General features: G+C 36.3%; 1 protein-coding gene across 2 annotated transcripts in view; it reads left to right on the top strand.

Annotated features, from left to right (window-relative positions):
• The window catches only part of ADGRB3 (adhesion G protein-coupled receptor B3), a 692295-nt gene extending 676887 nt beyond the window's left edge, over positions 1 to 15408 (top strand). For both annotated transcript variants that reach the window (XM_036414772.2, XM_036414773.2), the window contains exons 30-31: positions 8789 to 8893; positions 14606 to 15408. In XM_036414772.2, the coding sequence (XP_036270665.1) occupies positions 8789 to 8893; positions 14606 to 14794 (294 nt within the window). In that variant the 3' untranslated portion in view covers positions 14795 to 15408. The remainder of the gene's footprint in view (positions 1 to 8788; positions 8894 to 14605) is intronic.
• The last annotated feature ends 528 nt before the right edge of the window (positions 15409 to 15936 follow it).

Raw genomic sequence — 15936 nt, 5'->3', positions numbered from 1 at the left:
ATTCTCACCTAAGGATATTTTTTCCATTCGGACAGAGTAAAAGGCGAGACAGACAGATTGATTGGTTGCCTCCCACAGGTGCCCAGGCCAGGGGTAGAGCCTGCAATTGAGGCACATGCCCTTGACAGGAATTGAACCCAGAACCCTTCAGTCCTCGGGCTGACCCTTCAATCTCTGAACCAAACCAGCTAGGGCTCTTAAGTACTTTTAAAGGGATAGCTACCCCGCCCCATTCTTCAGTTAGTAAAAAACAGAATATCGTATTGTGTGTGTGTTGTATTTGGCCTAAAAGCAGTAAGTTGTTAGGGTAGGGTAGTACACAAAGAGAAGGAGGTGGGAATTGGCCCAAAATATAATGGGACAAAATATAATGAAAACCTAGATGAAAATTAAGCCTCAGTGCAACCAGCCAAAATTATGTAATCTCAAGCACTGTAAAGAAATCTAATCATACTGTGTCACTTAGAGCATTAGAAAGACTTTCTTTTTTTAATATACTCTCTATGGCAACTGGTAGCAGATTCTTTAAGCTAATACTTCTTTCTCTGCTTAGTATTCTATACCAACATATAACACGGTATTTTTAAAACATATTGATGAAGAAATGTTGTAACATGACAACCCTGGACATTTTTTAGCTGTTTCATTGCTATAGTTATTACATGATTGCAAGGGACATCAAAATTTGGGGGGGGGAAATAACTGTGACCTATTGTTTTTTCTTTACAAACGCATGTAGTAGTACTATTTCCCTAAGCCAATATACAACTTTAGTTCTGTGGCAGATATCTCAAATTATAATCAGAAAAAAAATTAAAAAGCTGATAAGCTTGAATACAACCTATTTGTATTTTTAGATTTCTTCAAGGACTGTCCACATTTAGGGCGCATGAATCAAACTTGTTTATGTCAAACTTCCTGATAGCTCTCTACCCATAACTTTATCACACAACGGCCAAGTTAGACATTTTGCCACTAACAAACAAACTGCCCCCTGGACTCCTAAAAGCATTTCTCTTTCAGACTTTAGGCTTTACACATCCCAGAGAACTTATACAGGGTAACACAACACATATACCCATAAGACTCTGTGGCTAGTAAGCACTATAGCTGAGAAAAGGCCCTTCCATGTAACCATCTCTAGGACAACACTGCATTCATGGAATAAACAGAACAAAGTGTTGATTAGTCATAAAATGGTAGAACACTGGTTCTTGCTTCCTGGAAAACATACAGAAAATACTACACTAATATTCTGTGACCAAACCTCTTATTGGATCTGTATTCCCGGCTCCAAGCAGAGATTTATAATATAGTGAACATTCAATAACTTTTTGCTTTAATAAAAAGTTAACCACCCTAGCCAGTTTGGTTCAATGGATAGAGTGTTGGCCTGAGGGCCAAAGGGTCCCAGGTTCGATTCTGGTCAAGGGCATGTAGGCTCCTCCTTGGGCTAGGCCCTGGTTGGGGCGCATGCAGGAGGCAACCCATGGATGTGTCTCTCTCACATCTATGTCTCTCCTTTTTTCTTTCACTAAAAATCAATGGAAAAATATCCTTGAATGACGATTAACAAAAACAGTTAACCAACACTGTATCTAAACTGAGGCAGAGACCAGTATATGGATTGATAACTAGGGAGGCAACACCTCAAAGATATCCACATCATATATAATTCAAGAAGGTGAATGGCAGGTAGAAGTTGGCTAAGGTGTGATGACATGCTCAACAAATAAGAAGCATGTTATATGTCACTTGGAACCTATGTTAAAAAAAAAAAATAGAGGAGGTTATTTAGTTAACCAGACTGCAAAGAACTTATACCCCAAGAGAGGAAATTTTACCTGATTTGTTACTAAAAGCTGCTAGGGCTTCTCTGTTTATTTTGTTTTGTTTTTTAGTGAGGGATGATTTTCTATGATCTGGGCTTGGAAAGATTAATATAGCAGTAATAGGAAGAATAAGTTGGAATAAGGTGAAAGTTGAAATACAAATAAGAAAGTAACTAGTCCAGGTAAGAAATAATGAAGGTCCATTTCCTAGAAGTCATAGGATAAGAAGGGGATGAGTAGATAGGTAGAGTTAAGATCTATGGAATTTGTCCTTGACTTTGCAGGCCTGAGCCTAGGTTTCTAGTACCATCAACAGATTGAGGGATATTAAGAAGGCACCTTGTTAGGACGAGTTGCATTTAATTCTATAGGATTAACAATGGCTAATCAGAAATATTAGGCAAGTAGTTTAAATTTTCTGTATGGGTTGAGGATGAAGCTCAAATAATTCTTAGTAATGTAAGTATAAACATTAATTCTGAAACTATAATAGACATTGTTTTTCATTCCATGCTAATTATTTGTTTTCTCTTCCAAATATGGCAATAAACCTTGTCATATTCTTCTATAGAACCATGCAGGCTCTTATTATAAAAACACATTAGAACTTCACACATCACATACCCCTTTCCTTTTTTGAAACTGGAGAGAGGTAAAGGTGAGCAGAGGGCACAAGGCAGCACAGATCTATATTAACCATGGCCTAACAGATCTTGGGAAACATAGTCAAGTAAGATAAAATATTTTGTTATTTTAGATCCCTATGAAGACAGGAAAACAATGGCATAAAACTGAGGTTTTCAATTTTTTTTCATCTCGTGACAGACACATAACTAAATACTAAAATCATGTGGCATACCAAAAATTATATTTTTTGCTGATTGGATTTGTTCATACTGGACGGCTAATGTGTTGGCTGTTGTCATTTTTTTATTTGACAATCTAAGGGAAAAGCGGTTAGTGCTCCTGACTTACTAGTCAGGTACTGCATATTTCATGTTTTAAAAGTTCTTTCGGCACACTGATTGAAAATTGCTGACACAGAGATACATCTTATGTTAATTTCTAAATTAAAGCATATGAATCCTGAGAAACATCTAGGCCCCTCCCCCAGGGTAAATGCACTGTTAGGCGATCAGTGCACATCTCCAAGGAAAAGTTTGAGCAGTGCAGTGCCACGTTACATCTATCTCTTCTGTATTACTAAACTGCTGCAAAAGCATTTGTAGCCAAGTATACTGTTGAGTGACAGTGACAAAATATATATGGGTATATATTTTATATTATATATATATATATTCAGTTTTTTCAGACCCTTATGTCTAGTTTAAGTCCTGTGCTATTTATTCAAATAGAAACATACTTGAAACCAATGATACTATGTCAGACAGTTCAAGTGGCTACATTGGGACTCTGGCCAAGGAAAGGTACATAAAACATTCTGTTCCCAGCCAGCTTTAGATATAAAGCTAAGATCCTGCTAACTTAGTGGTTGAGTGTTGACCTATGAACCCAGAGGTCATGGTTGGGCATATACCCAGGTTGCAGGCTCAATCCCCAGAGGTTGTACAGGAGGCATTTGATCAATATTTCTATCTCTCTATCCCTCTCCCTTCCTGTCTCGCTAAAATCAAGCTAAATGTCCGCAATGTGTGTTGCTTCCATAAGAGTTTTGACATTCATTTCAGACTATTATTAACAGCCACTCTGGATGGAAGCGTATATGCAAAGGAGTAAAGATTAAAAATAGCCATAGGTTTAGAACAGTAAATATGGACAGTGGCAATAGAAGTGTATAAATTCCTAAGGCTGGGAAAGTTAATTCCGGCAAAGTGGTTTCTAATTCCTATCAGCATGAGTTCCAGGCCCCATAATCTATAGTCAGAAAATTCTCTAACTTTTTCCAGCACTTTTTCTGTTGGTAAAAGTCTGAATGTGGTAATACCTATCGTATCCTGTGTAATTCAGACTTAATTCAGAATCCCCAACTTTATAATTCAACTTATGAATTTAGAAGAGAGAACTTCTAAACTACTTTTATCAAACCTTCCTACCAGGTCGTTTATGAGCCACTGGTAAGGAAAATATGGGAGAACAGTAGGAGGGGAAGAAGGGGAAGAAGGCAGGATTCCTGCCTGGGGCAAAGGAAAAAAGCCTTCCTTACAATGGGGAAACCTTTTCAATAGGAGAGAAGGCCAGATTTATGATGTCCCTCCCTGTTATAGGCATCTTTCCTGGTCAATATGCCCATGCCATCTCATTCATTTAATTTATCCCATACACACTGACCCATCATCTGCTGAATGCCAAACACTGTGCTAGGTGTCGGGGATACTAAGACACTGCCCAGAAGGTGTTCAGAGAGAAGATACAACCTTTCAAAAGATTAATGCCGACCTGTGGGATAGTTGCAGATGATCAATAGCCACAGAGTTTATGGATTCCCTACAAAAAGCAGCTAACCCACCCCAGATTGTTTCATCTCTTTTCCATCTGAATAGACATAATCACAGACTTCAGTAGTCCAAAGGAGGATGCTCCTTGCATCTCTGAGATACATCTAAGATAGCAGCATGCACAGAAAACTGTGGAGTAGAATTTCAGCTCTCTCACCAGCTGTGTGAGCCTGAGAGCTTGACTGATCCTCTTGACTTCAGTCTCCTAATGAGTGAAATGAGATGACAACTGCTATCACGCAGGATTAAGAAAGACAATAATGACTACATTGCGTAAGCGCCATGTCAATCACTGATGATTGGCACTATACTTTCCATCTGGAAGACAAAACAGGCTAGGTGCTTAACGTGTTAAGTGGCTCTTATCTGAGGATAAGTGACTTATATCCCTTTTTAAACCTTCAAAACAACCCTGCAAGGTTATTCTACTAAAACTGGGACTAAAGGATGATTGGATTTTGTGCCTCAGACCACACAACTTGAAAGTGATGGAATGAGAACTAAATCCAAGTTTGTCCAGACCTTCAAGTTCTTAGATTGGACATAACCCTAGTATTTAATCTAGGAGATCACCTGGAATATAGTAGATGCTCAAGATGGACAGATTGTTTACATCCTGATGTTTTTTTAAATAATAAATTCCATGAAAGTGCTTTACAGTTTATCATTTTTCTCTAATATCAACAATTAAAAGGCTGCAAAGAAGCACAAACCTTTCATGAGATAGTATTTTTTGTGTAGGGTATATAGGTTCATACACAGCTTCAAAAACTGTTGAGTGATAATAATTTGAGTGGAAGGCAGTATTACGATGCCTTTAGTAGCTGGCAGGTATTGTAACTGAAGAAGTGTTATATATTTTTTATATAGTGCCAATTAAAATATATGGTTTTAAGTAGAAAATCCATATGAGTTACAATTTCATCATTACAAAGTTTTAGAAAACTGAGTTTTTTACGGAAGTCATTTCTTGAGGACACAGGATGAGTCATAAAAGAAAGATAAATAAACCCTAAGGTTAGCAATAAAATAAAATAGCCATTAAATTGGATCAATAAGATTTATAAACATGGAAAATATTCCTTGGGTGGTTAAAACCATCAAAAGTATGAGTGCTATAAATAAATTATTCTGAGAAGTAAATAAGGGGGAACACTTATTACTTGTTATAAACCACAGCTAAGTTTTTTATCCTCAAACATTGATGAGTTAGAAACTCTCATATTTAACTCTCATATTTTCTGTGCTGCCAGCTTTCTTGTCATTGGAAACTTCCCCACTAAGAAACTGAAAGATACACGTTAGTGAACAGAAAGGAATCATGCCCACAACAGATATATGAGCTGTCGGTTAGCAGCTCCAATGTGGTACTTCTGTCAGAACCACTAGGCTATGGTGATTTCTTGCTGCACCAAAGTGGAAATTTCAAATTAAAATTGTTATCTGGCATGAAGATACATTTGCAATTACTGTTTGTTTGTTTTTGTGTTTTTTTGTTTTTGTTTTTTTTTTTGTAGGAAAGGCCCCAGATTGCAGCATCCATTTTTTGTTTGTTTACACATTAATTTGAGTCCTTGAGCTTTAATATTCAGAGGAGCTCTCATGAACCTATGTAGAACATTGCAAAATGCTTTTTGGTTATATAACATTGGTGTCTACCACATATATTTTGAGTATATTCTGAGCAATACAGTTTCTCAAAAATCCACTCAATTCAGAATCAGGTGCTGCTCATTCAGTCAGAATATGATTATAAATACTCCAGTCAGCTAATGTAACCTCATTTCTATGAGATATAGTTGAGCCTTTAAATCATTAAACATGCTTTATCTAATTTAAATATTTTGTTGCAAGAGACAGTGACTTTAACAAACAAAAGAGAACTTTGTTGGAAAAGACATGGAAAAAATTCACCTCTTGGCTAGGGAAAAGTAGGGGTCTTGATTCACATTTTCAATAGCATGGGAAAGTATAGCTAGTTCCTCAGTGCAAAGTGACAATCCTCATCTGAGTTGAAAGATAAAAGGAGACTGCACAAAATCATATGCCCACCTTAAAACGGAGGTGCTGGGCTAATAATATCAACTATCTTAGAAGACAATGAGTTCCTTATCTTTGGGAAAGGACAATCTCATTGAGGGAGGGGAATTTAGGTATAAGAAAAATTATACCAGAAATTCCCTGAATTTCAGAAAACAAAAGAAAGAACAGACAATATACAGGGAGAACTGATTTAAGAACTTTCCACTTAGATATGAATACATTAAAATATACCTCACTTGCATTTCTCTTAGCAAATTCCCCTATCACTTACTCTCATAACCCTGCCATTTTTTTCCCTTATCACAGCTCTAATTTAACATGTATTTGAGTTATGTGATTAATGCCTATGTCCTTCATTGTATCTCAAGCTATAAGAGGGCAGGAACTCTGCCAGGTTTTGCGCACCATTGTTATCGCAGCAGCTAGAACAACATGTGGTGTGTTATCTGACAGAATGAAATACCTTAGGAGAAATGTCAGTTGTGTGGCATCACTGCTACTACACCTTAGCAGAAAATAACTACATAGTAAGATTCATGATCATGAAAAATTCTACTTGTATATTAGAACCAATCATCAGTATACTGATTACTATACTTTTCAAAAAAGGTATTTCTTGTCCACACATCCATATTTTAATCAGTGTGTAAGGACCTGATAATGAATGGGAATATCTGCCTCCCCTAGGATAGAATGTACTGCAATATGTTTGCCAGCTATGTGGTCTTCAGAATCCCTCCATGGATTTGCTTATGCAAATCCTCCCTCTTATAAATCTCTATCAGCCATCACTAGTCCAATTATGTTTGCCTGGTGTTTCCCTGTAAATCCTGCAAATCTGTTTCCTGTACTCTCCCCAAAACTGATGGGAAGTTAATCGCTCTATAATTGCTCGCTATGTTTCATGTCCCCATAATGAGTAATGTTGCCATGTTCTTATCCTCAACCACCTGATTTGTCAACAACAGTTCCTAGAGCTGAGAGGAGTAGAGATGAAAATAATGTAGCTGTAGCAAGACTTAAAATAGCAGAATTATCTGAAATAAAAGTAGGCTAATAAAAAAAAGAGAAGAAATTAGTTAAACAAAGTATTGCCTAAACGCAGATCCATTAAATATAGAACCTTAAAGCTGACATAAAAGAGAATAAGGCTTTTTAAAAAAATCCTCACCCAAGGATATGTTTTTTACTGATTTTAAAGAGAGAGTAAGGGAGAGGAAGAGAAAAATCAAATCAGTTGTCCCAACCAGGCCTGGAACCTGCCACCTTTTTGGTCTATGGAATGACACTCCAGCTAACTGGGTATTATAAATCTTCCCCTAAGGATAGATGTCTTTCTTTTTCAAAACAAATCCTTACTTTTGAAAATATTTGGTAATTAAAACAACAGACCAAAAGTTCAAATTATAGAGTAGGCATGAATATAATATCATTTCCTCATGTGTATTGCATAAGTATATGTTATGAAACACATGCTTAAAAATACTATAAAATCTTGCACAAACATGAAGACACAACTTAGAGAATCACCAAAATATATATTTTTTTAATTTGTAAAAATCAAAATTGAGAAAGGTATTTTCTCCTTTAAAATAATACTTTTAAATATAGGAAATTTCTTATTTTACTCTTCTTTATGTGTGCTCTTTATGTGTGATAGAAGATTCAGCCCATGTTACTGAACCCAAAGTCATTTTTATTTATGACTATTTGTTCAGTTAATGTGAAGTTGGGAGAAAAGACTACAACCAGAGATGAAGAGTATCAATATATATTTGAGTCTGTGATTTTAGGAACTCAACCATACAATTTATGCTCGAAATCCTAATTGTTAAGATTCAGTACCATCTCATGAATAAATTTATGAAACCTATGGGTCAGATTTTCTTTGTGTGAAGCTCTATCAGTATTCACATGGAAAGTGTAAGGTTTTAGATATTACCTATTTTTTTCCGACACTTCAGTGCTTTGAGTCAGTCTTAAATGGCAGGGCCTGGGATTCTGTTCCCCCTTTAGTGCAGTCAGCTAGGATTTTAGTGTTTATAGAAATAAAACATTAAAAAGTAACATTTCCCATAGCAAACATTGAGAGACTCGGATGCTTTACAAGTCCAAGTTTTGTTGTGCTTTTTTTACAATGTAACAATTTTTATAAAACAGTTTTAACTCTAAATGATGAAAATCCTGCACAAGAATGACTGCTACATTTTTAATGCCCCCACAAGAGAAACCTATTTTTTGGTAATCTTGTAAGTAGAAGAAAAAGCCACATTTTTATATTCAGGAAGTGCTGACTAGAAGACAAAGATTTGGTGGAACTCATTTGCATCTATAGTACCTTTTGGGACCTCCTGGTTCCTGTCAAACTTAATTTCCCTTATTAAGACAAATCTATTATTTTTTTTTCTAATGCATTAATCAAATTAGAAATGAGAACCATCCTGTTGTCTTTTGCAGAAGGTCATGCATACAAGGAAGAGGCATATGGAACTGTTTCAGGAACTAAATCAGAAATTTCAAACTTTGGACAGATTTCGGGATATACCAAATACAAGCAGTATGGTGAGTATGGTTTGCTGCATCTGTACTTGATGCCATGCTAATAATGTGTCCCATTAGCTATTATTCCCGCCCTCCAGGAGCTTCTGTTTGTATTGGGAACAAGATTTGGATCTGTAGAAAAAATAATGCCCCCCAAAATGTACTTTGGAATGTGCTAAGAGGCATATTAGGAATGACAGAATCTTGAAGTATTTTTATTCATCTTTCAGATGCTCTCATTTATACATTTTAATTGAAATTAATTATATATCAAAAATCTTTTAGCTTCATCTGGCATTTTTATCAGAGTTAAAAATTAACTAATATACAGATAAATTTTTCCATTTTTTTCCTGAAGACTGGCATTTTAAGGTAATAAAATGTTACCTGAAATCAGAGTGGTCGGTTTTATTTCCAGGAGATTTGGGATACACATCAACACTGAGGGCTTTGACTGCTGATATGACCATTCTTTCTCATTCATTCCCACTACTACAATCCTAACATCTGACCTCATCAAATAAAATGTTAATTTGTGGTTACTACATGCATGGCAGAGTCAGAGCTCTACAAAACCTGCCTAATTATCTGTGAGTCTAGAAATCAGTTTACTGGTAAGAAGCTCACCACGAACTATCTGATCCTGAGTGAGTTGCATGGCTCAGGTCCTTAATGTTCCATTTTCTCTTGAATTGGGCTTAGGAAATGATAATATGTGTTTCCTTAATGCCTCACAGCATTTTCCAAAGCAGGTAGGGCACTTGTGAGGGTCAGAAGCTAAGACTGAGCTGTAAGAAAGAGGGCTGGGATTGCTTCTTGACACTACTCTTCACTCCAACTATGGTGTTCCTTTTCCTGATCCTTTGCAGTCCATGGATAGACCTTCTCCCATCATCTGGGATTTTGAGTCTCTCGTTCTAAGGTACATGGTGTTTGATCACCTCAAACTTTTAGTGACTAATGTATGTGTGTCATGAGTCTTAGTCCCAGCTTTCCAATCAGCAACATTAACCTCTGAAGAATAGTAATTTATGTATCTTTATGCTTTTCTTATGTTCCTCTCAGTACTAGTATAGTCCTGGTCACGGTAAGTTATCAATGAAGTGCTATTCTTGATTTATTGCATGTCTATAATAGCTCAATCTTTGTTTATTAAATGATGGGTATAAGAAATACTATACACTTTGGCTCTGTTTTGTAAATAGTTTAGGTGTATATCCTATTATCTTCCTCCTTATAGGGGGAATCGTGCATTATGTAAGGTTGTCATCACAAAGTCAGACGTGTAGTAGATACTTCAATGTAATGAGTGGCCTCTCTCATCTCAAATATTAAGCTGCCAATTTTTAGTTAGCAGACAAATGAGAATTGCATTATTGAGATTAGACCCAAACGCATTAGCTACTCATTTTGGAATATTGAAAGCTAACATTGAAATAAATTGAAGACACTTTATTTGTTTAAACTAAAAGGAGAGGGTTATGCTTATAAATTTGAAAGAGTTATGCAACAGATACAGCTGGCTAGCTGCTATAATATGATTGTAATTTCCCCTTGTGGAATGCTCTGGCTATTAAATCATTAATGACACAAATATCTGTATCTCAGTTTCCTGACAACCAAAACAGTCTGCTAATTAAAACACATTTCTATAGTAGCATATCTTTTCTAAAAAAAAGATTTATAAATATTTATCATCTGGGAGGTAGAAATAGGGAGGATAGCATTGTCATTGCTGCTTAACTATTGTCCTAAATACCTCAGTACAAAAACGTTTCTCATTCAGTTTTTGTTAATAGTGAGCATGTATGTGAGTGGGTCCATTATTATTAATTCAGTTATATAATTCATAGTGGCATATTGCTAATGAAAAATTGCACAATTGGGTAGAGAAAGACATTTTCAAAACAAAAATCTTGATAATGTCTGGGGGTTTTTTGGGGGGGTGGTTTTGGCTACTACCTCACAACACCTGCCTAGCTTTGCAAATTATGGTAATTATGTAGAATTTTGGAAATCAAAGGCAAAGCAAGAGACCATTTAGTTCCTTTCCTTGTTTCCAGGCTGGACAAAATTTAAATCACACTACAAATAAAAAGGTGTTGTTAAAAGAACTCTTTTACTTTGGATGTCTACCCCAAACTAGTCTCCATCAAGATCTCTTTTCCACCAAGGAACCTCTCCAAATTTTTGCTTTTAAAATATAGAACAAACATATCCCTTCTCACTTTGTCTCCAATATTGGTAGAAAGGGCTTAACCGCAAGTGACAGCTAGCCTGTCCTTGGACTGATGAGTTATGGGAAACACAGCTCTGCTGTGCTTGGGGTCGCTCTGAATTCTTGTGTTCAGCTAACATTCTATTTCTATTTATACAACCCTAAGACCAAATTAGCATTTTTGGAAGCTTCCATGCATATTGGCTTATATTGAGTATATAATCAATTTTTTACCCATGTTGCATTTTGACTGCATCTTCTGTACTTTAATTAAAAAGTAAATAAATAAATAAACAGCTGCAAAAATTCAACAAGTTATACTAACTCTGATTGAATCTTATAAGATTCAGGCCTCCATTGAAGCCTGCCCTGCCCCTGTAGTTCTGTCAAATTCAATGACCTCTTTGGACTGTTCCACCGTTTATCATTCATTCACTTGAACCACTGACAATGTTACAACTTTTCATATGAGTGTAGACTCCACTCTTGTCACACTCAACCATACAGGCAGATCAGTAGTTTGTAGGCACCTTCCCTTGACTAGCAGACCTCCTCCTCCCTGCAGATCCTGTCCTCCTTCGATTGCTGGGTGCAGTAACTCCTCAGCACTAAAGCAGCACAGGGCCTCTCACCTAAAGGTTGTCTACACATTTGTGAACAATGGTGAGGACCACACTGCAGCTGGGATGCCAGAGAAAATGAACATGAAAGCCAACCTTAATTTATTACCCACTAATAGAACTTCTTAGAAAGTTCATCACTCATGTACTGGCAATAATACTCTTTGAAATTAGAATCTAGACATTCTGACAAAGTTTAAAATCGGCCATTGTAGTTCATGTATCCATGGTGCTTGATCTTCAAAATATAAAAGGAAAATCATACCTGTTCCAAACATAATAAAACTCCTAGTCTCAAAGCAAACTCACACTTCATATACCAAAAATTCTTTTAAGATTGAACTTTCTATTAAACTAGCTTCTTAGAAAGCTTGTTTAGACACAGCACTTGCCTAAGAGATAAATCCACTCTGTGGCTTGATTTGGCATAATTCACACCAGTGAAGGTCTCAATTGATGACAGATTCAGATCTCTGTACTGGCCCCAAATGTTTAGCCATTCCCCATAGCCTACAACATAAATTACACATTTACTAGCCTGACAATACAAAGCCCTTATCCACCTCTGCCTGTTTTTTTGTTTTGTTTTTCTGCTACTCTTTAAATCCAACTAAAACAAATTGCTCATTTTTCTCAGAGTTGTCCCATCTCCATGCTTTCTGAATTTTTACTTCATAGTATGCATAACTGTTCAACCACCCCACCTCCAGCTCCACATGTGTCTTTATGACCAAATCTGTCCTTCTTAGCCAGCCCTAATGTCATTCTCCTCAGAAAAGGTTATGTGCTTTCCACAAAAAGAAGCCATCTCTCCACCCTCCTCTGAACTCCCACAGCACAGTTCCTGGATCATAGATATAAATATACTTCCATTTAACTGTAAGTGTTTTCATAATAAATATGATTACTATAGTGTGAGCATTTCTTAAATACTAGATGTTATACTGGGTGGCTCCACTTTCCATTTTGCAACCCCACAAAGTAGGCAATGAGCTACACATTTGGCTAGCCCCTTTCATCCACAATACAAAGCTTATCTCTGTTTTACAAATGTTCAAGTTGAGGTTCAGAGAAACTGAGTAAATTGCTCAAGGTCACATTCATATGAAATGGAGCAAGTAGAATTTGGACCTGCATGTATCATGCTGCTTTTCCATATTTGATGTATCATCTTTATTCTCCCTAATGCCTAATAGGATGCCCAGCTCAGAGCAGCTGATAAATATTAGTTGGAAGGAGAGGGAAGAAAGGAGGGAGAAAAAGGGGTGACTTACAAAACTTCAGACAAAATTCAGTATTAATCCCTTGCACAGCTCCAACAGGTGAACTTTTTATTAAATCTTTGCTATTAGCTATTTTTTTCTTATCTGCCATCATGATGAAGGCTAATAAGTGCTGAAAACATCTGTTTTTTTAAATAATTTATTTTCTATGATAAGTATTTCTACAGGTTGTCATTTTTCTTTAGAATGATTTTTAACCCTTTGCACTCCGCTGTCCCCTCTCAGGGGACATCGGAATTCTAGCATATCACTCGGATGTCCCCTCTCAGGGGGGACATTGCAGTTTATTAGTGATTACGGGGAATTGAGTTAATTCAACGCACGTGTCCGCCGCAAAGTAGCTGGTAGCCAATGTCCAGAATGGTTCGGAGTGCAAAGGGTTAATATACTGAGTGGAATGCAGATAATAATTCAAGTGCATGTTTTATGTCCCCCTCTAATTTGATTATATTTAGTAAAAAGCCAGAATTTAGGGGCAGGAGGGAGATAAAGGACACATTCAGCATCTATAGTTGTTTTTAGTTTAACTTTCACTAAGGAGCTCTCAGTCATGATTGCCTTCTTGTTCTTTCATGTTACTCAGATTAGTCTATCCCATTCCAGTTAGCAAAAATGTTAGACTATAGAAACCTCAACTGATGTGTCTACTCATATTTATTGAGCATCTATAACATACAACATGGAAGGTTTAAGTGGTCATAATTAGGCATGACTTAAATTGAAGAGGTTGTATACTATGAAACATAAAAAGGAATGGTAGCTGATAGAGAGGTTTAAAAAAAAAAAACACCCTTATATTTCTGGATATATTTTCTAAAAAGCTGTGCTCTTTGAACAGAAAAATAATTTTTATAAAATTACTGTGCCACCCAAATATATAAAAAAAAAATTGTGGGAAATACATAACAGCATTTTAATATTCTAAAAGGATAATTTCTTTAAGGAAACTAAGTAACAATACTAATAAAGATTCAGTTTTATGAAATATGGCCAATTTGGGTAACTTTTTATTATTACATAATATGCTCCTTTGCATATCTTCAAAAATCCTGGTACTTATATTTTTGTACGTAATCTTAGAAGTAATTGATAACTACTCCTACCTGAATGTATAGCCATACTACTGACACAAGGTGCCTAGAACAGTGGTCAGCAAACCACGGCTCACGAGTCACCTGCAGCTCTTTGGCCCCTTGAGTATGGCTCTTCCACAAAATACCATGGCCTCGGCGAGTCTATTTTGAAGAAGTGGCATTAGAAGTTTAAGTTTAAAAAATTTGGCTCTCAAAAGAAATTTCAATTGTTGTACTGTTGATATTTGGCTCTGTTGATTAATGAGTTTGCCGACCACTGGCCTAGAACATCATCTGCTATGCCTTGCATAACACTAGTCACTTCCTTTCATTGCTGGAACATTTTAGGATAAGTTAAATAAATTTCATTCTCCATGAAAGAAAAATGAAATCAAAGCCATTTCCTGCAGCTGGTCACAATTTAAAACCATCTCAGTAGCATATAAACTGGATTAAAGTCACAAACATGCTCTCTTCCTGGAAACTTCAACAAGCAGCAATCCTAGTCATCAGATGACTCTCTTCTCTCTCCTCAACAGGAAAACCCAGCGCCAAACAAGAATCCATGGGACACTTTCAAAACCCCCAGTGAATACCAACATTACACCACAATCAATGTCTTAGATACAGAGGCAAAGGACGCTTTGGAACTGAGGCCAGCGGAGTGGGAGAAGTGTCTGAATTTGCCTCTGGATGTGCAAGAGGGTGACTTTCAAACTGAAGTTTAACAGAATCAAAATGGACTGAGATGGAGACAAAATTTATTGCACTGACACTTAAGACTTGGGAAGCCTGACATTTCTATCTGGACAGCGTGACGACCCTATGTCAGGACCTTCACGTGCCAAATGTCAGTGGTGTTTGCGTATGGTAACTTCTCTCTGGCCAGGCTAGCAGAGAGAGGACCAGGTGTACAGTTCTGACCATCCTGTGTTGTAAGTACCCGTGGAATGGATTTGTAAGGTAATCTTTATAGATAAACCTCAAGCAACGACTCATGTTGTAACCGCTTCATATGGTTTAGTTTTCAAAAAACTTCACCATGAAGCACAATGTATATATTTATGCAGTTTTTAAAGTTTATAACAGTCTGTTTGGCCATTACTACACTTTTTACTTTATAATATAAAAGCAAAGTTTTTGTCATTAAATGAATGTTTGTTGAGCTACATTCTTCATTGCTTTAAATGCAATAAAGTAATAATCTCACTTTTATATGAATAATATATTTCACATCTTTATTATTGCAGTTTTCTCTAGAAAGCTCCGAGTAGCTTTCTCTGCTGCAGCTGTGTATAAAATATTTAAAATGTTGTATGGTGTAAATAAACTTTTGTCTACATATCAGTTTTTTAGTGCATTTTATTTTAGAATTGTTGAATGGAAATTTACATATTTATAAACTTTTTTTCAATACAGATACTGAAAATGTATTCATGGTTTTAATAGCATACCATTATTACTCTTTTGGGGCTAATGATTTCTCAAATGTAATAGTAGGTTTGTACAATGCCTCTGTACTTTCTACTCAAACAGCTTTTGGAAAAATGTACTGTCGATGGGGCTTGTCAGAAACCTGCTGCCATCATACTCTTACATATATACACACAGAGTGTGTGTGTGTGTGTGTTATATGTGTGTGTGTGTTTTCTTCCATCCTGTAGCAAAAAGACAACTAGTAGAAAACAGTAAGTTAATATATGAAACGTAATACAGGGAAAATATTTATTATAACTGCATGTTTCACAAAAGAAACGACTTGTACTACAGTTCTTGATAGCATGTAAGAATGAGAACTTATTCAGGGTTTTAAGGAATCTGTATCTTCTCAAGCAGAAGGAAAAGGTCAGTGGGAGTATTTGGTGGATTT

Source organism: Pipistrellus kuhlii, unplaced genomic scaffold (assembly GCF_014108245.1).
Source record: "Pipistrellus kuhlii isolate mPipKuh1 unplaced genomic scaffold, mPipKuh1.p scaffold_m20_p_5, whole genome shotgun sequence".
NCBI lineage: Eukaryota > Metazoa > Chordata > Mammalia > Chiroptera > Vespertilionidae > Pipistrellus > Pipistrellus kuhlii.
Note: the sequence above shows the minus strand (reverse complement) of the source record. Positions and strands in the feature narration are given on the sequence as shown.